The 24204-nt window shown below is 41.9% G+C and overlaps 2 protein-coding genes across 2 annotated transcripts; both read right to left on the bottom strand.

Annotated features, from left to right (window-relative positions):
* Positions 1-10810: 10810 nt before the first annotated feature.
* LOC124678975 (probable glutathione S-transferase GSTU1) lies at positions 10811-11609 on the bottom strand. Its single transcript, XM_047214814.1, has one exon. The coding sequence runs from the start codon at positions 11580-11582 to the stop codon at positions 10902-10904; it is 681 nt and encodes a 226-aa protein (XP_047070770.1). The 5' UTR covers positions 11583-11609; the 3' UTR covers positions 10811-10901.
* Positions 11610-13389: 1780 nt separating this feature from the next.
* Positions 13390-22548, bottom strand: LOC124679169 (DNA-directed primase/polymerase protein-like). The gene is made up of 14 exons (XM_047214976.1): positions 22482-22548; positions 22270-22402; positions 22013-22183; positions 21775-21921; positions 21476-21527; positions 20924-21098; positions 19767-19849; positions 17579-17791; positions 15624-15755; positions 15361-15496; positions 14417-14524; positions 13892-13957; positions 13562-13815; positions 13390-13473 (listed from the first exon to the last, which is right to left on the bottom strand). The coding sequence occupies exons 1-14, from the start codon at positions 22546-22548 to the stop codon at positions 13390-13392; spliced, it is 1821 nt and encodes a 606-aa protein (XP_047070932.1).
* Between the last annotated feature and the right edge of the window lie 1656 nt (positions 22549-24204).

The following is a 24204-nucleotide window of genomic DNA, read 5'->3' as shown; positions in this document are numbered from 1 at the left end:
ATACTTGTGGGTCATCAGTGCACTAGTTCGGCGAAGAGATAGTAAAATGCAAGTGATATGGATGTATATGAGCGGTAATAACAATCTGAAATAAATATGGCAGCAAGTAAACATGCAGTAGAACAGTAAATAAACGGAGATTCGATATTTGAAAACAAGGCCTAGGGACCATACTTTCACTAGTGGACACTCTCAACAATGATCACATAATAAAACTACTCTACACTCTCTTGTTGGATAACAAACACCATTCATTGTGTAGGGCTACAAGAGCACCCTCAAGCCGGAGTAAACAAGCTCCACAACTTCATAAATGAATCACACACGACGCGCACACTGTCACCGTCACACCGTGGAGAGTGAATCCGGAGTTCATATTAAAGTAACCTCTAGAGTGCATAATAGACCGTTGCAATTTAGACCGAGTACTAACATAGCATACACGCTGTCAACAATAGCTATGAAAGGGGGAATAGATCGCATCAATACTATCATAGTAATAGTTAACTTCATAATCTACAAGAGATTACAATCATAACCTACGCCAAGTACTACATGATGCACACACTGTCAACTTTACATCATGGAGGAGGATTAGACTACTTTAATAACATCACTAGAGTAGCACATAGATTAATAGTGATACAAAGCTCATGATCACATAAAGATCACACCATGGGAGAGAGAGATGAACCACATAGCTACCGGTAGAGCCCTCAGCCTCGGGGGAGAACTACTCCCTCCTCATCATGGGAGACGAGCGATGGCGATGAAGATGGCGGTGGTGTCGATGGAGATGACTCCGGGGCAATTCCCGTCCCGGCGGCGTGCCGAAACAGAGATCTTCGTCCCCCGAAACGGAGTTTCGCGATGGCGGCGGCGTCCCTGGAGTCTTTCTGGAGTTTCGTCAATCCGTGTATGGTTTTTAGGTTACGAGGGACTTTATAGGCGAAGAGGCGGAGTCGGAGGGGCCAGGGGCCCCCTCCCCATAGGCTGGCGCGGCCAGGGGGCCACCCGCGCCGCCATATGGTGTGGGTCCCCTGCTGCCCTTCCTCGTATCCCCTTCGGACTTCTGGAACCTTCCGTGAAATATAAGAACGTGGGCCTTTGTTTCGTCCAATTCCGAGAATGTTGCCCGAACAGCCTTTCTGGAACCACAAACAGCAGAAAACAGGAACTGGCACTTCGGCATCTTGTTAATAGGTTAGTTCCGAAAAATGCATAAAAACATTATAAAGTGTGAGCAAAACATGTAGGTATTGTCATAAAACTAGCATGGAACATCAGAAATTATAGATACGTTGGAGACGTATCAAGCATCCCCAAGCTTAGTTCATACTCGCCCTCGAGTAGATAAACGATAAAAAGAATAATTTCTGAAATGACATGCTACTAACATAATCTTGATCATACTATTGTAAAGCATATGAGATGAATGAAGTGATTCAAAGCAATGGTAAAGATAATGACTAAACAACTGAATCAAATAGCAAAGACTTTTCATGAATAGTACTTTCAAGACAAGCATCAATAAGACTTGCATAGGAGTTAACTCATAAAGCAATAGATTCTTAGTAGAAAGTTTTGAAGCAACACAAAGGAAGATATAAGTTTCAGCAGTTGCTTTCAACTTCAACATGTCTATCTCATGGATATATCTCATGGATAATTGTCAACTCAAAGTAATATGATGAATGCAAATAAGCAAGTATGTAGGAATCAATGCACACAGCTTGACACAAGTGTTTGCTCCTAAGATAGAAAGAAGTAGGTAAACCGACTCAACATAAAGTAAAAGAATGGGCCCTTCGCAGAGGAAGCATGGATTACTATTTTTGTGCTAGAGCTTTTCATTTTGAAAACATAGAAACAATTTTGTCAACGGTAGTAATAATTCATATGTGTTATGCATAAGACATCCTATAAGTTGCAAGTCTCATGCATAGAATACCAATAATGCTCGCACCTTGTCCTAATTAGCTTGGATTTACATGGATTATCACTGCATAACATATGTTTCAACCAAGTGTCACAAAGGGGTACCTCTATGCCGCCTGTACAAATGTCCAAAGAGATAGATCGCATTTGATTTCTCGTTTTTGATAGATCTCAACTTGAGGACATCCGTACCCGGACAACATAGACAACAGATAATGGACTCCTCTTTAATGCTTAAGCATTCAACAACAGATAATATTCTCATAAGAGATTGAGGATTGATGTCCAAACTGAAACTTCCACCATGATTCATGGCTTTAGTTAGCGGCCCAATGTTCTTCTCTAACAATATGCATACTCAAACCATTTGATCATGATAAATCACCCTTACTTCAGACAAGACGAACATGCATAGCAACTCACATGATATTCAACAAAGGTGTAATAGTTGATGGCGTCCCCAGAAACATGGTTACCGCTCAACAAGCAACTTATAAGAAGTAAGATACATAAGTAACATATTCAATACCACAATAGTTTTTAAGGCTATTTTCCCATGAGCTATATATTGCAAAGACAAGGAATGAAATTTTAAAGGTAGCACTCAAGCAATTTACTTTGGAATGGCAGAGAAATACCACATAGTAGGTAGGTATGGTGGACACAAATGACATAGTTTTTGGCTCAAGGATTTGGATGCACGAGAAGAATTCCCTCTCAGTACAAGGCTTTGGCTAGCAAGGTTGTTTGAAGCAAACACAAGTATGAACCGGTACAGCAAAACTTACATAAGAACATATTGCAAGCATTATAAGACTCTACACTGTCTCCTTGTTGTTCAAACACTTCACCAGAAAATATCTAGACTTTAGAGAGACCAACCATGCAAACCAAACTTCAACAAGCTCTATGGTAGTTCTTCATTAATAGGTGCAAAGTACATGATGCAAGAGCTTAAACATGATCTATTGAGCAAAACAATTGCCAAGTATCAAATTATTCAAGACAGTATACCAATTACAAGATGAAGCATTTTCTGTTTCCAACCATATAACAATGAACGAAGCAGTTTCAACCTTCGCCATGAACATTAAAAGTAAAGCTAAGAACACCAGTGTTCATATGAAACAGCGGAGCGTGTCTCTCTCCCACACAAAGAATGCTAGGATCCGATTTTATTCAAACAAAAACAAAAATAAAAACATACAGACGCTCCAAGTAAAGCACATAAGATGTGATGGAATAAAAATATAGTTTCACTAGAGGTGACCTGATAAGTTATCGATGAAGAAGGGGATGCATTGGGCATACCCAAGCTTAGATGTTTGAGTCTTCTTGAAATATGCAGGGATGAACCACGGGGGCATCCCCAAGCTTAGACTCTTCACTCTTCTTGATCATATTGTATCATCCTCCTCTCTTGACCCTTGAAAACTTCCTCCACACCAAACTCAAAACAAACTCATTAGAGGATTAGTGCATAATCAAAAATTCACATATTCATAGGTGACATAATCATTCTTAACACTTCTGGACATTGCACAAAGCTACTGAAAGTTAATGGAACAAAGAAATCCATTCAACATAGCAAAAGAGGCAATGCGAAATAAAAGGCAGAATCTGTCAAAACAGAACAGTCCGTAAAGACGAATTTTTCAGGGGCACTTAACATGCTCAGATGAAGAAGCTCAAATTGAATGAAAGTTGCGTACATATCTGAGGATCACTCATGAAAATTGGCAGATTTTTCTGAGTTACCTACAGAGAGGTCTACTCAAATTCGTGACAGCAATAAATCTGTTTCTGCGCAATAATCCAAATCTAGTATCAACTTTACTATCAAAGACTTTACTTGGCACAACAATGCAATAAAATAAAGATAAGGAGAGGTTGCTACAGTAGTAACAACTTCCAAGACACAACAAAACAGTAGCAAAATAAAAACATGGGTTATCTCCCAAGAAGTGCTTTCTTTATAGCCATTAAGATGGGCTCAGTAATTTTAATGATGCTCACATAAGGATGAGAGTTGAAGCAAAGAGAGCATCAAAAAGCAAGTATGAAACAAATTTAAGCCTAACCCGCTTCCTATGCATAGGAATCTTGTACACAAATAAATTCATGAAGATCAAAGTGACAAGCATTGGAAGATAAAACACGAGTAACTTCAAGATTCTCAACATAAAGAGGGGAAACTTAACATTATTAAGATGCATATAACCATGTTTCCCTCTCTCATAATAACTTTCAGTAGCATCATGAACAAACTCAACAATATAACTATCACATGAAACATTCTTATCATGAGCTACATGCATAAAATTATTACTCTCCACATAAGCATAGTCATTACTATTAATTGTAGTGGGAGCAAATTCAATAAAATAGCTATCATTATTATTTTCGTCACCATAATCATCATATATAGGAGGCATATTGTAATCATAATTAATTTTCTCCTCAATAGTAGGTGGACTGAAAATATGATAGTCATCATTGTAATCATCATATATAGGAGGTAAAGTATCATCAAAGTAAATTTTCTCCTCCATGCTTGGGGGACTAAAAATATCACAACCAGCTTCCCCAAGCTTAAATTCTTCCATAGCATTAGCAATAATAGTGTTCAAAGAGTTCATGATAATAACATTGCTACAACTATTTTGCAAACAAAGTTCCATGGGTTTTTTAATTCTCTCTTCAAACACATCATGTCCTAACTCAAGATAAATACTATAAAGATCTCTAATATTTTTGTTGTTTTCCATTATGCCTAACTAGTGAAAATAAAAATAAGAAACAAAAAGATGCAATTGCAGGATCTAAAGGAAATAGCTTCGAGCACTCACACACCGGCAACAGTGCTAGGAAATAGCTTAGTAGTCGGAGGATGTGAATACCTTTTACCTTACCTCCCCGGCAGCGGCGCCGTAAAATAGCTTGATATCTACGCACGCTTCTATTCCTCGTAGACGGTGTTGGGCCTCCAAGAGCAGAGGTTTGTAGAACAAGCAGCAAGTTTCCCTTAAGTGAATTACCCAAGGTTTATCGAACTCGGGGAGGTAGAGGTCAAAGATATCCCTCTCAAGCAACCCTGCAATTACGATACAAGAAGTCTCTTGTGTCCCCAACACACCTAATATACTTGTCAGATGTATAGGTGCACTAGTTCGGCGAAGAGATAGTAAAATGCAAGTGATATGGATGTATATGAGCGGTAATAACAATTTGAAATAAATATGGCAGCAAGTAAACATGCAGTAGAACAGTAAATAAACGGAGATTCGATATTTGGAAACAAGGCCTAGGGATCCTACTTTCACTAGTGGACACTCTCAACAATGATCACATAATAAAACTACTCTACACTCTCTTGTTGGATAACAAACACCATTCATTGTGTAGGGCTACAAGAGCACCCTCAAGCCGGAGTAAACAAGCTCCACAACTTCATAAATGAATCACACACGACGCGCACACTGTCACCGTCACACCGTGGAGAGTGAATCCGGAGTTCATATTAAAGTAACCTCTAGAGTGCATAATAGACCGTTGCAATTTAGACCGAGTACTAACATAGCATACACGCTGTCAACAATAGCTATGAAAGGGGGAATAGATCGCATCAATACTATCATAGTAATAGTTAACTTCATAATCTACAAGAGATTACAATCATAACCTACGCCAAGTACTACATGATGCACACACTGTCAACTTTACATCATGGAGGAGGAATAGACTACTTTAATAACATCACTAGAGTAGCACATAGATTAATAGTGATACAAAGCTCATGATCACATAAAGATCACACCATGGGAGAGAGAGATGAACCACATAGCTACCGGTAGAGCCCTCAGCCTCGGGGGAGAACTACTCCCTCCTCATCATGGGAGACAGCGATGGCGATGAAGATGGCGGTGGTGTCGATGGAGATGACTCCGGGGGCAATTCCTCGTCCCGGCGGCGTGCCGAAACAGAGACTTCTTTCCCCCGAAACGGAGTTTCGCGATGGCGGCGGCGTCCCTGGAGTATTTCTGGAGTTTCATCAATTGGTGTCGGGTTTTTAGGTCACGAGGGACTTTATAGGCGAAGAGGCGGAGTCGGAGGGGCCAGGGGGCTCCCTCCCCATAGGCTGGTGCGGCCAGGGGGCCACCCCCGCCGCCATATGGTGTGGGTCCCCTGCTGCCCTTCCTCGTATCCCCTTCGGACTTCTGGAACCTTCCGTGAAATATAAGATCGTGGGCCTTTGTTTCGTCCAATTCCGAGAATGTTGCCCGAACAGCCTTTCTGGAACCAAAAACAGCAGAAAACAGGAACTGGCACTTCGGCATCTTGTTAATAGGTTAGTTCCGGAAAATGCATAAAAACATTATAAAGTGTGAGCAAAACATGTAGGTATTGTCATAAAACTAGCATGGAACATCAGAAATTATAGATACGTTGGAGACGTATCACATGCCCGGTGGTACCGGCCGGCCCAAGCCGGTGGTACCGGCAAACCCCGGCTGGTACTACCGCTGGCCCATCTCCCACATCTTCTCTAGGGCGCCTCTGGCTCCCGCTCACCCCCGACCCAGCGCGCCTGCGCCCACCCGCGCCGCAAGCCGCTCAGCTCGCCACCAGCTCCCCCTCGCGCGCACCTCCCACGCTGCCGTTCGTTATGCTGCCTCACACTAGTAGCTCCTCTATGCTCGCCCCCGCTCCCAGTGCCCACTCGCCAGTAGTACCGCCCAGCCCATGCCGGCGCTACCGGGCCACCGCGCCCCAGATATTGCCGCTGGCCGTTGCGCTGTGTCTTGCTCGGCCGCTTGATGCATGTTGCCCCACTTGCTTTGCTGCTCACCTGGCTAGCCCGCACGCTTGCTGCTCGCTCGCATGCATTGTCGCGCTGCGTGTGGGCGGTAGTATCGGGCCACCTAGGTAGTAACTACCGGCAACGGCCGCTGCCATCCCCCAACGGGCAGATTTTCTAGCTCCCATATTTAAAGCCTTTTCTTCCTCTCTTTTGGGTTGCTTCTTCTTCCTCTCTTTCTATCAAGATCCTCCACCATTTGAGCATGATATTTCTTTCCCCATCCAACGTCTTGCATCTGTTTGAGAGAAAGTTTGAGGAGATCTAGATCCACACTTTAACCAAACCAAATCATCTATTTGTGAGTAAATCTTTGGGATCTAGATGTTGGAGAATTTGGTGTTCTCCTATTTGTTATTCCTCTCATATTCCCCAATAGCTTTTGTAACTTTGTTGGAATTTGAGAGAGAAGGATTTGGGCATCTTTGTGGTGTTCTAGCCATTTCATTTGGTGCATCGGCTTGACTTCTTTGTGGTGATACGTGGCGGTGAAAGTTCGTGAGATAATCACTTCGGGAGCTTGTTCCCAAGCTTGTTCTTCTTGGATCTTTGGATCCTAGACGGCTTAGTGGTCTTTGTGGTATTCTTGGGGACTCCAATTAGGTTGTGGGGATTCCTCAAGTGCAAGGCCTTTATGGCGATATATTGGGAGCCTCCAATTAAGTTGTGGAGATTGCCCCAAGCTTTGTGCGGGTTCGGTGATCATCCTTAAGGTTCCATAGTGGATCGAGGGATTCCCTTTTGGTGGAAATGCTTGAGGAGGATATGGTGAGGCCTTCGTGGCGCTTGGAGTGCTTTGTCCTCCACACCGCTCCAACGGAGAGTAGCACTCGCAAGAGTGTGAACTTCGGCATACATCGTCGTCTCCGCGTCACCTCGGTTCTTCCTATACCCAAGCTATTTACTTATGCACTTTACTTTGTGATAGCCTTCATGCTTGAAGTTATATATCTTTCTATCATATAGTTGCTTGTATTGCTTAGCATAAGTTGTTGGTGCACATAGGTAACCCTAGTTTTATAGGTTTTGTGTTTAGCAAGTTAAACGCTAGTTTTATTCCACATTTTGTTGAGTCATAATCGTAAAAGTTTTAAACCGCCTATTCACACCCCCTCCTCTAGACGATATTTGTGTCCTTTCAGTTGTGCTTCATGAAACTATACACGAGCTTCATAAAAAGAACTCTTAGCATAGTTCTTTTTAAAGTTGATTTCGAAAAGTCATATTGTGAAATGGCCATTCTTGCAGCAAGTCTTACACATGAAAGGTTTTGATCATAAATGGTATGATTGGATTAAATAAACTATGCAAGTAGGTAGGGTGGGAATTAGGGTTAGTGATCATATTGGATACAATTTCCAAACAAGGAAAGCTTTGAGAAAAGGTAATCCTTTGTCGCCTATTATATTTAAAATTGTAGCCAACTTGTTGGCTATTCTTATTACACGTGCTAAGAAAGATGGTCAAGTTGGGAGTCTTCTACCTCATTTGATTGAGGGAGGGTTTCCATTTATAATATGTTGATGATAAAATATTATTCATGAAGCATGACATAGAAAAGATGGTGAGCATGAAATTAATCCTTTATATTTTTGGGAACCTATCATGACTAAAAATAATTTTCATAAACTGATATTATCTGTTTTGGGAAAGAAATGGACATGGAACATCAATCTAAACAAATATTTGGATGTGAATCTGGGTTTTTACCCTCCAGGCATCTGGGAGTACCTATTCATCATAGAAAACCGTAATTCTGCATGGGATCCGGTAGAGAGACTTTTTTTGCATAGCTAGGACGATGGCAAAGCAAATTACTTTCATATGGAGACCATCTTATCCTTATTAATTAAATTTTGACTGGTCTACCTATGTTCATGATTTTTTGCTATCTGATGATACTAAGAAAAATTATAGATTATCTAAATGGAACATAATTTGTCGTCTGAAAGATTATCGAGGTCTAGGAATTGAGGCTTTGAGTTAAAGAATAAATATTTTCTAAGTAAATGGCTGTTCAAATTGTTTAATGAAGAAGGAATGTGGCAACAACTAGTATTGCTAAATAAATATCTTAATAATAAAACTATATCGCAAGTTGAAGTAAAACCAACTGATTCCCTTTTTTGGAAGGGTCTTATACGAGTTATGGAGATGGATCAAACGTTCAGTTTTTGGAAGGACGTTTGGTTAAGCGATACACCTCTAGCGTAGCAATATCCGTTCTTATATAATATTGTCTAAAGAAAAAAAATGTTAATAGCTAATGTGCTGGCTCAAACACCTCTGAGCATTGGCTTAAGGAGGGCGCTAAATGACCATAAGTAGAACGAATTGCTGCATTTATGTCTACGACCTAAGACGGTTCGGCTTTCGAACCCGATAATTTTAGATGAAATGTTAAAGATTCGGGAATATTTACGGTCAAATATATGTACTTGGAGTTGTGAATGGTCATACTAAGTTCTTACGTAACTATTTATGGAAGATGAAATGCCCCCTTAAGATAACAAAAAATGTATGTGGTCCTAAGTAATTAACAAAGTGTTGTCAAACAAAATTGGAATGGTGTAGAAAGTGTTGCTTTTGCGACTCTTTAGAGACTATGGAACATTTGTTTCTTTCATGTTCCTTTTCTCGTATTATTTGGCATATGGTTTACTTCACGTATAATATACCTCCTCTAACAAATATTACCAATATGTTTAGCAATTGTTTAAATGGGTTAAATAAGAAAGATAACGCTAGAATTCACATTGATGTTTCAGCTTTATGTTGGTTCATATGGACATGTAGAAATGATATTGTTGTTGACAAACAAAAGGGTACAATATTTTTGCAGGTTATTCACTGATCTGCGCATTGGATTCAGTTATGGGCCTACCTACTCCCGAAGGATCAACAAGATCCTATGGTTCGTTGGGTGCAAGGGCTGTTGATGGTCGCACATGACTGTTTCGAGGATACTGGATGGCGACATACTAGTAGAACTCAAAATGGAGAGCTTGTTGTTGCATTTTATTTTCCATTGGAAGAGTCATGTCTCGACTTTAGCTGATTATTTAAGTGTAATAATTTGAATGCTAATTTTGTAATAAATGAATGTATGTGTGCATCTCTTGGTGTAGAGGCTGGATCCAAGCTCGCCATTTGAAAAAACAAACTATGACATGGCAAAGAGGTGTGTTGCACCTGAAAGAAATTGTTTAAATTCAATTTGTTCCGTTGATCAAGACATGGCGATTTGGCGAGTCCCACGGTCCAAGAAAATGGTCAAACGAGAAGGCAGCGTGAATCTATGAACTAATGGTAAAATGGTGTAAACAAGGTCCGTGGATTCGATGCAACGGTTCAAACAAAGTTGGTGACTTGACCACAATTCAGACAAAGTTAGTTTCCTATATCAGCGTAGAGTAGTGGCACAAGCATTTCCTCTTAATTAAATGAGTCACTTCATGTATTTACTAGTATACCAAAGGTTTGTTTGATTCGAAGGAATGTTATATAACAATTTTGTAGGATTTCTATCTTTCGAATTTTGTTTTCTTTGTGCACCATCTAATTCATAGAATTATAATTCTTAGTAATGCAGAGAAATGTTTTCCTATGGGATTGCATTTCACTATGTTTTTGGAGGAAGATTTTCATCCCCTCAAACCTCATGTTACAATTTATTTATATTTCCTATTAGTCAAACAAAAAAAAAACACTACCTAAAAAAAAGTTTCTATAGGTTTCAAATCATGTAGAATTTAACCAGACATGACATTCAAGCCCACATTTTTCTATCCGTGTGTTCTAAGAATCCTACCAATTCAACAAGAATTGTTTTCTCGGGAAAGCATTTGAAAGTATTTATTCATGGATTATTCAAGGCATATAAGAGTGAGGTACTCTCTCTATTTTTATTTACTTGGCGTTCTAAGTTTAATCAAAATCAAGCTTTGCAAAGTTTCTCCATTGTGAAAGGAGAGAGTATCTGCGTGCTTGCTCCCAAATACATTGGAGAACATCTTCTTCATAAAAGAACACCACGACCAAATACTTGAAAGCCAAACGAGGTGTATGGACGCTGGCCAGCTCCTCTGAGCAATCGACAGATGCGCTACTCGACGATGCCGTAGCACTTCTTGAGCAGGCCGATGAAGTCGAGCACGTCCTCCGGCTTGGTCAGGATCTTGGCCACGCTCTCCCTCTCCCCGCACCGCCTCGCCCACTCCGCCAACCTCGGGAACTCCTCCTGCACGCTGAACCCGCCGTGCTCCTCGTAGCTGTAGAACCACGACGTGAGCGGTATGAGCGCCACGTCCACAAACCCGAACGCCTCGCCGGCGAAGAACGCCTTGCCCCCGAGCTCGGCCTCCAGCGTCCTCAGCGTCTCCAGCATCTCGGCCCGCGCCGCCGCCCTCCCCTCCCCCTTGAGCTTCCACAGCCGCGTGCCGATGCCGTACACCGTCTTATCCACGTAGTCCGCCCAGAACCGCGCGTGCGCGCGAGCGTAGGGGTCGGCGGGGAGCAGCCGTGGCATCGCTTCGGGGAAAGCGTCCTCGATGTACTCGAGGATGACAAGGGACTCGCACACGGCGCGGCCGGCGTGGAGGAGCACGGGGACCTTCTTGTGGACGGGGTTACTGCGGAGGAGGAGCTCGCCCTTGTCGCCCAGCAGCTCCTGCTCCACCGACTCGCAGGCTAGGCCCTTCTCCGCCAGCGCGATGCGGCACCGCTGAGCGAACGGACTCACCCAGAAGTCCAGCAGCACTAGACCCTTCTCCTCGCCCGCCACCATCCTTGATTGGAACTCTCTATTTCTTTCTTTCTTTCTGCGCGTGTGCAAAACTGTGTGTACCGAGGCTGCTGAGGAGGGCTCTGTTTTATAGGCAAGGCAAAGGGTGTTCTCGTCCGAAACAATATCTACCATTTCAGATCAACTCAAGTTCGCATCAAATTTGACACCAGATCTATAGAAACTCACACATGTGCATGTACAATACCATGTGCAGTTGCAAATCTAGTGCAAGGTGATTTTTTTTTTTTGCACTCATACCGTTTATCCTATGTATCTGTAGGTTTCCAAATAAAAGTTTTGAAATAGCTTTCTATTAAAATTTTCAAATTTAAAATTGATTTACACACCGCAAAATCTTAGATGAAACATGTGAGCTAAAAGTATTATTATATCAACTTCCAACGCGATGCGTGGAATTTGACATTGTTTTGTTCTGAAAATAATTAAAAGTTCAATAACGAAATGTGGAATTTGACATTCTTTTGTTATGAAAAATAATGAAATTTAAAGTCCTCTGGTGGGACAATTTTAAAATGTAAAGAGTAGGAGAAATTTCCGGAGCGAATGTTCGGAAAATCAAATTCCAGCGTGATGCGCTCCCACACTATTCGGTCTAGCCACCTGCGTGATGGGACAATGTGTTGTCGTTGCTTGATGATGCCTTTGCCGACGTTGAAGGGAATGTGGCACCATGCACTCCGAGTACTCGATCTGTCACGCATGTTGGTTAAAGAGTAAATTCCACTTTAGCCCCTGTTTCATTTTTGATAGATTTCCCTATTTAAGAAACATTTTTAAGTGAAAATTATTCTCTTGAGCTTTCTCCATCCTAACCTTATTTCTGCTTCCACCTAGCCCATTTGTGACTAACTTTTTTTACAAGAAACCTCTCGAAGAGGACATGACATTCCTGCAATTTGTACATGAAAAAGGGTTAACCTACTTACTTTATGACTAGTTTAAAAAAAAAAATCAACGCGGGGGGGAAGTCCCCACCTGAATTTCATAACCTCAAAGCAAAATGTTTTGAGAGTTACATGAGGTGAGATGATTTCGCCATGAGATGGCATCATCCTTTAGCGATGGCTTTTTAAAACACAATAGCCATAGGGAGAGATGGCTTTTTAAAGCAAAGTGTTTATGACTAGTATGAATGCTGGAAGAGGGTGTAGTTAGTTCTTGCTACCCTTATGTGAATTTGAGTTTCACTGAGAGGCAAAACTAGAACCCTGGCCAACAACACATCGCCGTATGTGGCTGGATGAACTTGGCCACCGATGCCACCAAGCCTATGAGTTACTAGAATCAAGATGTTCCATTTCATAAAAAGATTAGCGTACAAAGAAAATTCAAGAGATTTCATTCAAAAATTTATCTTCCTTCCACCTCACGGAACACGCAGGTCATGGTGTTTGTACATGCCCAGGATAAAATAATTTATCAGCCTGGCCTCGTACGCATCGCATCAAATCAAACATAGTCTATGTGCTCGAGGAACGCGAGCATGTATTAAAATGAGCCAGAAATCGTGCCTCCATCGTTCATGATATTCCATCTGATGATCATGTAATGATTAAGTTAGCTTTTGTTCAGTTCTCTAATCCGAGGACCTATCACCGTCACTGGCGTGGCTAAAGATTCTGTTTAATTCTTTACCTATAATACATATCCCCAGGTTGATTGTGGTGCCGAATCGTCTAGGCCGGATTGATGGTGGGCACATGAACATGGTTACATGGTGATAAACAAATCAATACAGTATCATATTGTGTTGCTTCCGGACAGTAGCTTTCTGGCTGCAGGAACCCTATGCGTTGCCCTGTGACTCCATCTGCACCATAAGCTTTTCCACATCCATCCACCAGTCCGCTTCATCACAACTGTCATCCCCCTGTAGATACAAGTATCAGGTATCTATTTAGCACTGTTCAACTGACCGATTAGGACAACAAAAGCAAGCACTGGCACAAACTACTAACCAAGTTACAAAAGGCAGGAGCATGATCGGCATTCTCAACACTGTCAGCAAACTTCACTGCTTCTTCCCACCAGCTGGGATCCTCCTCACCGCTCTCCATAACAGAATTACCATCAGGCAGGAACTCATTCCCGCTGCTGCTTCCGATGTTGATTTCTACAACTTTCCCCTGATAATCTCGCTGGGCCGAATCAGCTGTGGAGCTGAGGTCAGGAATCACGTCCCAGGGTACAGCACGCAGTGGAGAACGGTACCCTATTACAAAGCACTGATGTCAAGAGGTTATGACCATAGGTGAACGAGAATTACTGGAACAATGTTCCTTGCTTACCTTTACAATCAGGATCATAACATTTTTGGTAATATGCGGCTCTTTGGCAATCCACGATGTACATAACTGGTGCACCGGCAGGATTAGTGATTAGCTAATATGTGAACAAGAAATAGCGAAGTATTTCAGAAAATAGAACTGCGTGGGGCGATTGCTGAGTAACATTGCAAATGTTCATATAAACTGGAAAACAACAACTAATGAAGGCTGGAAGGGGGCCTAGGGCCACTATCAGCAACACACAGTTATTGTTCCATATTTGATAATCTTTATAGTGTTTGTGGACAGTTTTAGCAAAAAATACTATTGCGGCTATTCCCAAGTAGTACTATTTGATCAAATATTGAATACTGAAGCATAGAACAGAACACAAACAAACAAAAAATTGCAGCAACACAAGGCTATTGCAAGACCGTTCTTGCAAAAATGCTAACACGTGATGGCATGAGCAATACGAAATTATGCGTCCAAACAACACTGCAGTAGCATATACACAATAAGGTATGAACTTATAGTGTATGTTACCATGATTGCTTTTATGCTCTCTTCCAATATGCTCGCAGTATCTACTCCTTGACATGCTGTAAATAATTAAACCATCTTCTGAAAACCAGTACCAGCATCGAATTTTTCCTGCGACAGTAAATAAATGTTGAAGATAGTGATGAACACCACTCCAATATCATGGTAAAATGGATAGCTGAAATGCACACATCATGTTTGATTTTTTATCGTTTAAATAGAGTACATTAGCTGAGTATGGGACAGAATAGCTAAATACATGGAGGGGCTACATCCAAGTAAGACATGCGCTAATGCTGCTGAGTATTGAGTCGTGCGCTGGTAACTGTCAAATGAATAGGGAATGTCGGTATGGGGATTTGCGCAATTGACAACCGTAGATAATAAGTCTATATAGTTACTAACATGGTGCACGGCGTCTAGATGGAGATGAGTAATTTTTCATGTTATTTTTCATATTTCATTAATTGTATTCTACAAAAAGTTCACAGATAAAGGGGTTTGCCTAGTTTACCATTTTGAATCTTCAGAATAAAAATTATTTACTGGTAACGGCAACTACTATAGCCATATTGTGGAACCACGTTCTTTGACAGGACAATGCACGCAAGGACATATTTCAAAACTTTAAAAAGGCTGCTGGTCTTGCATACAACACATACACGTACGATAGAAAGATGAATAACTAACACAAAAATACGCTGTCCAGAAATATAAGGCGCTTCTCAAGATTTTCTTTGAGTGAGAATTTGATCACACGTATATGGATTAAGTAATGTGAAATCGGTATAATTGAATTTGTATTATAGAAACACGTTTCAGTGGTCTCGATTTTGCATCAGATATCTACATATAGTTGGACTATCAAAATTAAATCTAGGAAAACGTATGTGCCTTATATTTCTGGACTGAGAATAGAAGGATATCTGCAAGGAAGAACCAAAAACCTGAGACACTTCCACAAGAAGCTATAGATTCAATAAAGCCGTCCAGAGCTGGAAAAGGAGATCTCCCATATGTATATTCTTGAGGAAAATTACTTCGGTAGGTATTAATGGCATCCAGGCAGTTTGTTCTTTGAATCTAGTCATGACATGTTAGAGAATAATAATATATAAACTCAACATACTAGAACAAACATATGCATAAAGATATGATCTTCATATTGACAAACAAAAATGCATCAGTAATGCAAACCGCAAATACTCACTCGTGGAACGCTGGCTTCAGAGTGAAAATGCAACATTTTCTTGCATTCCAGATCAAGTTTGCATATCAAAAGTTTATCACAGTCATCATCTAATCTACAAATAAGTGACTCCATAAATAGTTCCTTGTCGTTCTGTAAACGATTAGAACATGCTGTCAGCCTATCAGACGCATCATGCAATATTGAGATAAATACAACAAATCTTCTGAGTATTTCAAACGCATCAAATACACAGCCATATCTGATAAGTTTGCATGTGGTCCACGGTGAATACCATTAGGGGAAAAGATACAGATGACGCTACGACAGCCAAATGATACCAGCGGCTATATAGCATCACAATCACACGAAAGCCTGAATTTGTCGAGTAGATTTTTCTGTGAGACTTCAAACACACAACATTTAGTTGAATATGTTGGCCCACCGGTCTAATTTAAACTGCTGATTTGGGATGAATTCCAAGGTCACTTATGGAGTGTAATCTTCTTCATTAAGTTACGTTTTATTTGGACATTGTATGCTTCTAAACACTTCCAGATATCAATATTCATTTTCTTTACTTTACCTTTTGCTATGCATCTGCATTTTATAGGTTAAGAAAATGTTCTGATGGCATTCAAGTTTAGTACATGTGCACAAGAGAACTGATCATCACTCGTATAGGTCAGGTGCATGTGTGCACACACCTCAATGGCATATCATGGCACCCCCTCCAAAAATGAAAAGGTTATGTTATATAATCTATGCATACTAAGGTAAGTTCCAACATATTTTGAATCTCTTTGTTGGAATTATGCCAATGGTGAGACCATGTTTCACCTATTTGTATTATATTTTTAACAAATTTTGAACCTACTTGTCGTTTTTTTTGTTGTTTTGCATGACAACTGACTTGCACTTAAAGTGTGGCACCCCCTGTTTACAAGTCCTGGATCCGCCACTGACCCATGTGGTTCCGGACCTGGACTCTGCAGGCAGCTCACGATATCCTCCCATTTTAAAAATAAAAAAACCCGCAGGGGCTAGCCCCCGTACACCTAGTTTTTGTTTTTCAATGCCTCTTTTATTAAAAAAAAGGCCACGGGATCTAGTCCCTGTAGGTCTAGGCCTCTTTTTTTTTCTGTTACATGTAGACAAAATGCGAATATCTTAGTGGACAACATACTCAGTGCTCTCCATTGACAAATTTCACAATTACATGTAAACATAACATAGTTCACAACTTCTGTCTAAGCAGTGAACGATACAAATATCAGACGTCACCAAATTTCAATAAAAAAGTCCCAAAATTCCAATCTTCCAGACAGAATTGCTAGTACCCCAGATCAGATTTTTCACAAGAGCAGCTCGGTATATATAGAACTAAATAGTTCAGAAGCAACTTCGTCAACAAATAATTGTCTTAACAGATCGTCTGGTTCTTGGTTCCAGTTCATACGCTACTTATGTATCAAACCAAAAAGTACTTATATTTATCAAGGCTTTTGTTTCCATACCTTACTGCAATGTGGCAAGTACATTTTATCAAAAATAATGTGTCAAGTACACTCGAGGCTAACATAGAATGGTGCAATTTGAAGAATTGTGTAAATGCATATATCCATTAGATAGATTCCTGAATGTTAATCATATCAGTACCAACGGACAAGCAATAACAAAAAGATGGTTATGCTAACCGAACATTTCATTATTTTGGAATCATAGTTTGGCATATCAAACCTTGATAACTTAAAGACTGTCAATTATTCTCCAACACCCAAAGCTTCTGTACCATCAGAGGTAACATATACATGCAGGAAATCAACATGAAGAACTTAATTTCGGGTTTAGGGTCAAAACTGTAACAAGTTCCACTTCCACATGATACAAACAGAACGAATTTATACTGTACAAGTGTACATTTAAAGTTATATTTATCTAGCATAAGAGGAAGCATGTGGTCAAGAGCTGCTCACCATGTTCTTACATTTGAAACGTCCAGTAGCCCTAAGAAATGACTTTTTCCCAGACTTTGATGAAAAGGCTAAACGGAAACAACGATTACGAGAGTAAACAGCAGTATCCACAAAGAGCTGATCAACAGGTTCTGCACAGCTGCTATCTTTTTTAATATGCAGTTTATCAAGGTTGGGATTGCCTGCACGTTGAGCTGCAATCCGCGAGCAGATCTGTGGGAAGAATAATATTTCAGTGTGGAAACAAAAGGAAGCAATACAGTTTACCAAAGATAGGACATGCAACAAAATCAGATTCCACCCTTGAACCGTAAAAGGAGGCACAAATCAATCTCTGAACACAAACCCCATTCCCAAAAAAAAAAAACATCTTAAGCATGCTGGAAAATATATTATAAGCAGAGACTGTGAAATGAATTGCTAATGTGATTGAAGGGTGTACTGTCAAAGCATAAAATTTTCTGGTCCTGCTAAGTGCTAACGTCAGTGTTATATTTTCATTTCAAGAGAAAACAGAGGATGAATTGACTAGCTGCCAGTCCTGAAGTGTGGCAAATACTAAGATAGTTTACTATTTTACTGGCAATTCGGAAAATGGCATCAGATCGAAGCAAAAACACCACTGCGGAGTTAGCACTCTGGAAACTCCTTAAACAGTCAAGAGTAAAGAAATTAATATCTTGGTTTGCTACGTTACATTTACACCTATGAACTTGCTACATTATCTGCATACATGCACCAACTATGAAGGTGACTTGAGATATAGGTCAGCAGCACTGTCTACATATGTCGAGACATGAGACGGACTTCTCTTAAATTGAAGGAAGCAAGGTATATGTTGTTTAGACTGCTGAAGCAATAACCATAGAGCTGAGAAAAGGAAAACAAAAGACATACATACAGCAAAAGATTCAGCTTGTTCTAGATGGACCAATGGTTCGATGGCCAATCCATTGCAAAGCTGGCGCTGGTGATTTAACAGCTGCCGGAGCTCAACCACAGAAACAGAGGATGGTTAAGGATGTGCTAGGACAGAGGCCACTAGATCAAAGATATCGCTGGGGGCTTTAGGATGTGCGGGGTTCTTGAATTCCTTCACCTTGACAAGACTGTCAGCACCTACAGCACAAGCGAAGGGGTTGATGACCACTTCACCTGACGCTGAACCTGTTCCGGCGAGTACCCTGCTCAATCAGCCTACAGGACCCTCTTCGCAAGCACTGTTGACTCCCAGCTTTGTGACCCACCTAGGACAAGGGACCCCAGCAGTATAAGATTTTTGCTTGCATTGCAGCTGCAAATCGCTGCTCGGCGCGAACTGCCCTGCTAGGTGTGGCCTGGAGCATCATAACACCCTGATCATCACTACAAGCTCCGATGTCAAAGCTTGAAGACGGAAGCTTACCGGAGATGGCGGCCGCGGTGGTCGAGCTGGTCGGCGGTGAGGTTTCGGCGCGGTGGCTCGCTGAACTTAAGAACAGCTGAAGAACACGGCGCGGCGGAGGAACTCCGGCGGAACTCTGGCGAAGATCCGGCACGGCAGCGCAAGGAGCTCAGAGGCGGCGCTTGAGTGAGAGCGACGGAAGGGGGGAAATGACTGGATTAAGGGTTTAACCCTGCGGCAGTGATATTTATAGCTAGAGGATGAGATTCGTGCTCCACATCCTGATGGAACAAGCTGGTGATTTTCGTGGCATATAATTGAATAACTCAAGAAAATTAGGAGGTAACAATCGTGCTATCCAACTATTTGATTAACTCTTGAATATTGACAGCCATGTTTTAAGAATATAACATGTAACCCTTTTATAAAGGGGATTTCCATCTCTTGCTGAAGAACAGAAGGACTGTAATTCTTCCTTGCTTGTATGCAAGAGGCTTTGAGTAAGTACATAATATACCGAATATAGTTGAGAGTTTATGTCCGGTGTTGTGCTTGCTCCATTGGTGGTTCGATTATATGCAGTACACACTAAAGTATATTACACCTATATACTTTCATCATGTGCTATTTAGAACACTGAAAAAAAAAGTATAAATTTGGAATTTTGCCTTGTTTGAATATAACCAGTACAATAAGCTGTGAAGTTGGCATCACAGATATAGCCAACATTACCAAAATATTCAGCAAATAAAAATGATAAATCTACAGATAACAACAAATCCGAAGATTGAGATTGAGTAATACCTCGGAGACAAATGCACCAACATGGGAGTTGTCCTTGAATGCGGTCTTTGGTATACGAATGATCAAATGGCGTGAAAACTTTTCTAAGCAAACAACAATAGTTGTGATGTGAGTAAGATTGAGTAGAATATAAGTTGATCATGGCAAAAGACTAATATATAATGTAAACAAAAATCAAAATCTTAGGTGCAAGCACTTTCAAATAATAATCAATAAAAGGAGATGGAAACTATGCGATCAGGAGATGGAAACTATCCAACACCTGCTCTACGGCTGCTGTTTCTCCCACCAGGTTTGGCACGACATCCTGTCCTGGCTGCGAGCAACCTGCAACCCGCCTGAGCAGGACGACACCCTCCTCACATGGTGGCACAAAGCCAAGCACGCCACGCCCAAGCCCCTGCGCAAAGGACTCGCCTCAATCGCGCTCCTCACGCCCTGGGTCATTTGGAAGCACCGCAACGACATCGTCTTCAACGGTGCCGAGCCATCCATCCCCAACACCGTCGCCAAGATACGAGATGAAGCCACGCTTTGGGCAAGGGCTGGGGCACCAGGCCTACACGTTCTGCTGCCTCAAAACTGGGATGTACACTGAAGTATTTTTGTTTTCCTTTTCGGATTCTACCTCTTAGGAGGGCTGTAACAACAAACCTATTTCCCTCTCCTTTTCAATGAAATGAAACGCAAAAGCTTTTTGCGTTTTCTCGAAAAAAATAATCAATAAAAGGGAACTTTTCCCACTGCTTTCACATCGTTCTACTTCTTGCAGCTCCTCACTTGTAGAGTAAGCATTTTGTGGTGGAAAAGGCATAAGTTAGTGCATGAAAATAAACTAATGTTCCATATTCACTCTTAGAAAATATGCACCTGCAAATTATTTTGGTACAGCTGTTCTAGGAACATGATTTTGGCCTATGGTAACCATGTCCTACACAAATTACTTATATTAAGTAGTGCCTTCTTTCTTGCAAATAAACTATGCAAGAAAAATCCTCATATGAAGTTAGAAATTAAAGAATCCATAGCAACCAGTCAATCAGAACATGTTCATGTTAATCGTGTTCACCATAGGGTGATCCCAATGTTCTTATCAAAAGCAATATTCTAGTGTTAAAACAGATTTGAACCATGCAAACGGAGAAAAAATGGGCCACCTTCATTAGATGAGTCTAATTCTATGATCCATTCTTCTTGTCCTTCGATGGAATATTTGTCATGCAAGGCACTGAATGTGACAGCAACCAATATATCAACCATTTCATCTGCGTCTCTCTCCTGGTTAATTTTTGCATTGAACTCGAGATCAAAGTAAATGTGGCAAGGTGAACCCTGTAGCATCAATAGAAATGTTATATCTGATATCTATGGTGTGGCTATTTGTGGTAAATATTGGTCATGAACATATGTAAATTGATTCATCAAACTTAAAACATAACAGTATCCGGGAGATTGCAACGAACGAACAAGACTCAATTTAGTAAAGTTGTGGCAAGGATAATCTATATTTATTTACCATGTTCATGAATAAGGAATTACAAAGGCCAGAATGAATTTATGTCTCTACGGGTTCTTTCCACATATTCTCCCCATCAAAACAAGCAACTAGAACATCACACCCAAGGCGATAGAAGAATTTTCTATTTGTGTTACCATGTAACACATTATATAGGACCATTTCAGCATAGGATCAAGATATGGAAACTTGCCTCCTGGATAACTTCATAGTGGTGGCGAATTTGTGGATCCATATTATTATACCTGGAAGAAGGCGGTGCCACAAAGCAGAGTGAATGTGTATGATCAAAATGATTGGCCATTTAAGGAAGAGAACATGAAAACCCAATCAAGAAACAAAGTAGGACTAGTAGGTAATGCATTTCCATTTAGAGGGCCCGACTTGCTTTGCCCTCTAGTAAGAGGGAAACATAAGATCAAAAATGGACAGAGAGGTATAAGCTATAATGTACGTAAGAAATGGAAAGGTTGACAATGTAAAGGTCTCAACCTTCTCCAGAACTCCTCGTATGTAGAAACAAGGAACCTTCTTTGCCCGCTCAAATGATCTTGATAGCTAAAGATTTTGGTGTCTGCATGCTCCTTTGAGAACCTTATTGCCTCATCTTGCCTAGGGAATGTAGCCCAGACAACGTCCCTGCATACCCACAAAGAGAACGTCATTTTAAGAACAAAAAAACGAGCTCATTTGCCACACAAACAAATGCAACATCAACCGAACTAGGCACCTGGATATCAAATCAGTTTGCTTCTTCAGATCAATGCGGATTTCACGAAGCAGCCTCAGCAGGCTCATCGGCTTTTTCACTGGAACACCTTGAGGAGAACCGTAGAACACAATTGGGGACATCTGCTTCCGGTTTCTGAATTTGATCGCCGCTGATGATGGCTCCTTATGCATGAAAGAACAAAGAATCTCAGAAAATGACTTGCTCTTTCATGTTTCTTGTAGTGGAACCACGAGAATAAATTTAAGGTGGTCATTTCGCTCGCCTTTTCCCCGCCTCCCCGTGTGGAAGAAGCAGAAGCGGAGCTGCTCCCGCCGCCGTCGCTCGCTGCCGCAGATGCGACCCGCAGCTTCTTTCCCTGCCGCGGCGGTCTCTCCCTCACCGCCGACTCTGAATCGAATCGAATCGAGTAAGTAAATCGACAAGTATTGGTGGGGAATCGCCATTTTTTTGTGGAATAGGAGCTTACGGGGAGGGGAGATGCCGCATTTGAAGCAGGCGAAGAGGCGGTCCACGTCGTCCTTCGAAGCCCCCATCGGATTCGAATCGACTCAAACTCCCATATGGCGATATTCTTGATCTCCTTGATATCTAGGGTTAACTATTTTTTTTCTTTTGGACAGATTTTTGGAGTGGAAACTCGTGAGCGGGAAATTGGTTTTCCGTTAGCGCGAAAAAGGGCTTGCTCGGGCGGCCCGACCCCTCCCACCACTGGCACCGGTCCGAGTAAAATATATCGCGCGTCACCAAACTCATGCCTGTGGGCAGCCCGGCCCGAAGCCCGGCCCAAAAAACTTGGGCCTAGCCTAAAAATGTTGGCCAGACAGCCGGGCCGGACCTGGGTAGCCTGAAAAGTCCATTTAATACTACGGCCCGGCCCGTGGCCCGATGGCCGGGCTTGGGCCTAATTTTTTAGCATTGGGCTTTCCTCGGCTCGGCCCGACATATGGTCAGGTATAACCAAACTTCACACCCTTTCCCGCCTCCATCACCGTACATAGGAATATGTATTCTATGATAACTGAAATCGGCTCAGAGCTCAGCCAATGACTATCTAAAGCGACTATTTGTTAGTAATAATTAACGACAAGGACTAGATTGAAAAATGATAGAGATTGGGATCCACCTCCCATTGCCACGGTGAGATTTCCATCCGCTTGTGCTCCCCATTCGTGGCAAGACCGATGCCTCCTTCCCGAAGCTCGGGCAGCGCCCTGGCCTCCATCACCGGCCTATGGCACCACCCTCCAGGAACCTTAGATGAATATGATTGCCGCTGCTCCAGTCGTCGGCGGGCGAGCTCGATCTTCTGAGCCAGGCAACCCCGCGCACCGACTGTGGCGAGAGGCGAGGACGGATGTGTGGAGCGAGGGGAAGGTAGTCTCGGTCGTGTGGGCTTGGTTTCTCGACGTGGTGTCCGATGCGCCTTGGTCATGCACAATTTGGGGATGGGAATTCGCCGCGAATCCAGTCGGGGGCACAGTCGGCGGCGCGTCTCCGGCGAATTTTCATCTCTGTGACCGAGCCGGATGATAGAGGAGAAGGGGAGGAACTCGCCGGCACCAAGGGAGCCGAGGTGCAGGCGGATTTCCGTGCGGCGTCGTGGGGATTTTTTTGGCCAGAGATAGGGAGAAGGAGAAGACAGTGGATGGGAGTTCTGCTAAGTGAAGGTGTGTTGCAAAAAAATCATTTAAACCGGTATGTGGGAGAAGTTATTGTTGTTTTTAAAATAATAATTTGAGATTTTTTTGTAAAATAAACTGCATAGGTGGAACTAGTTTTGATCTGACAGCGGGGCCGGTTTCTTGGCACATCAGCAAATACGCTGAGCTACACCGCACAGTGATGGTCACTGGCCCTCCGTGCCGTTTTTAGTAACCGTAGAATGTGTATTCCTATGTAGTGCGATGGAGGCGGGCAAGGGTGTCAAGTTTGGTGGCGCGATGTATTTTACTCCACCGGTCCCTATCATGAAATTTGATCGAATATGATGATGTGCTTGCTTAGAGCATGTCCACCATCGCGCTTCAAATAAGCGTCGGTAAGTATGCCAACAGTGTCTAATTCATACATCTGGCGTTGAAATATGGCCACATGTATCGCCGGATCTTTCCTGCAACGTTAGTGATAAAGGGGAATCCAGCTTTATCCACCTAGAGTGTTGCCCGATCTTTCACAGCGAGAACCTGGGG

Source organism: Lolium rigidum, chromosome 7 (assembly GCF_022539505.1).
Source record: "Lolium rigidum isolate FL_2022 chromosome 7, APGP_CSIRO_Lrig_0.1, whole genome shotgun sequence".
Lineage (NCBI taxonomy): Eukaryota > Viridiplantae > Streptophyta > Magnoliopsida > Poales > Poaceae > Lolium > Lolium rigidum.
This window is presented reverse-complemented; position numbering and strand designations above follow the sequence as displayed.

Bases quoted from the DNA above. Each gene is read 5' to 3' on its own strand.
- LOC124678975 (XM_047214814.1), bottom strand. From the start codon at position 11,582: ATGGTGGCGGGCGAGGAGAAGGGTCTAGTGCTGCTGGACTTCTGGGTG.
- LOC124679169 (XM_047214976.1), bottom strand. From the start codon at position 22,548: ATGGGGGCTTCGAAGGACGACGTGGACCGCCTCTTCGCCTGCTTCAAA. The intron at 22,184-22,269 runs AATGACCACCTT...TTGTTCTTTCAT, and splicing joins GGCGGGGAAAAGGCGAGCGA to GCATAAGGAGCCATCATCAG. The intron at 13,474-13,561 runs GTTAGTAGTTTG...TTGTATCTACAG, and splicing joins CTCCTGCCTTTTGTAACTTG to GGGGATGACAGTTGTGATGA.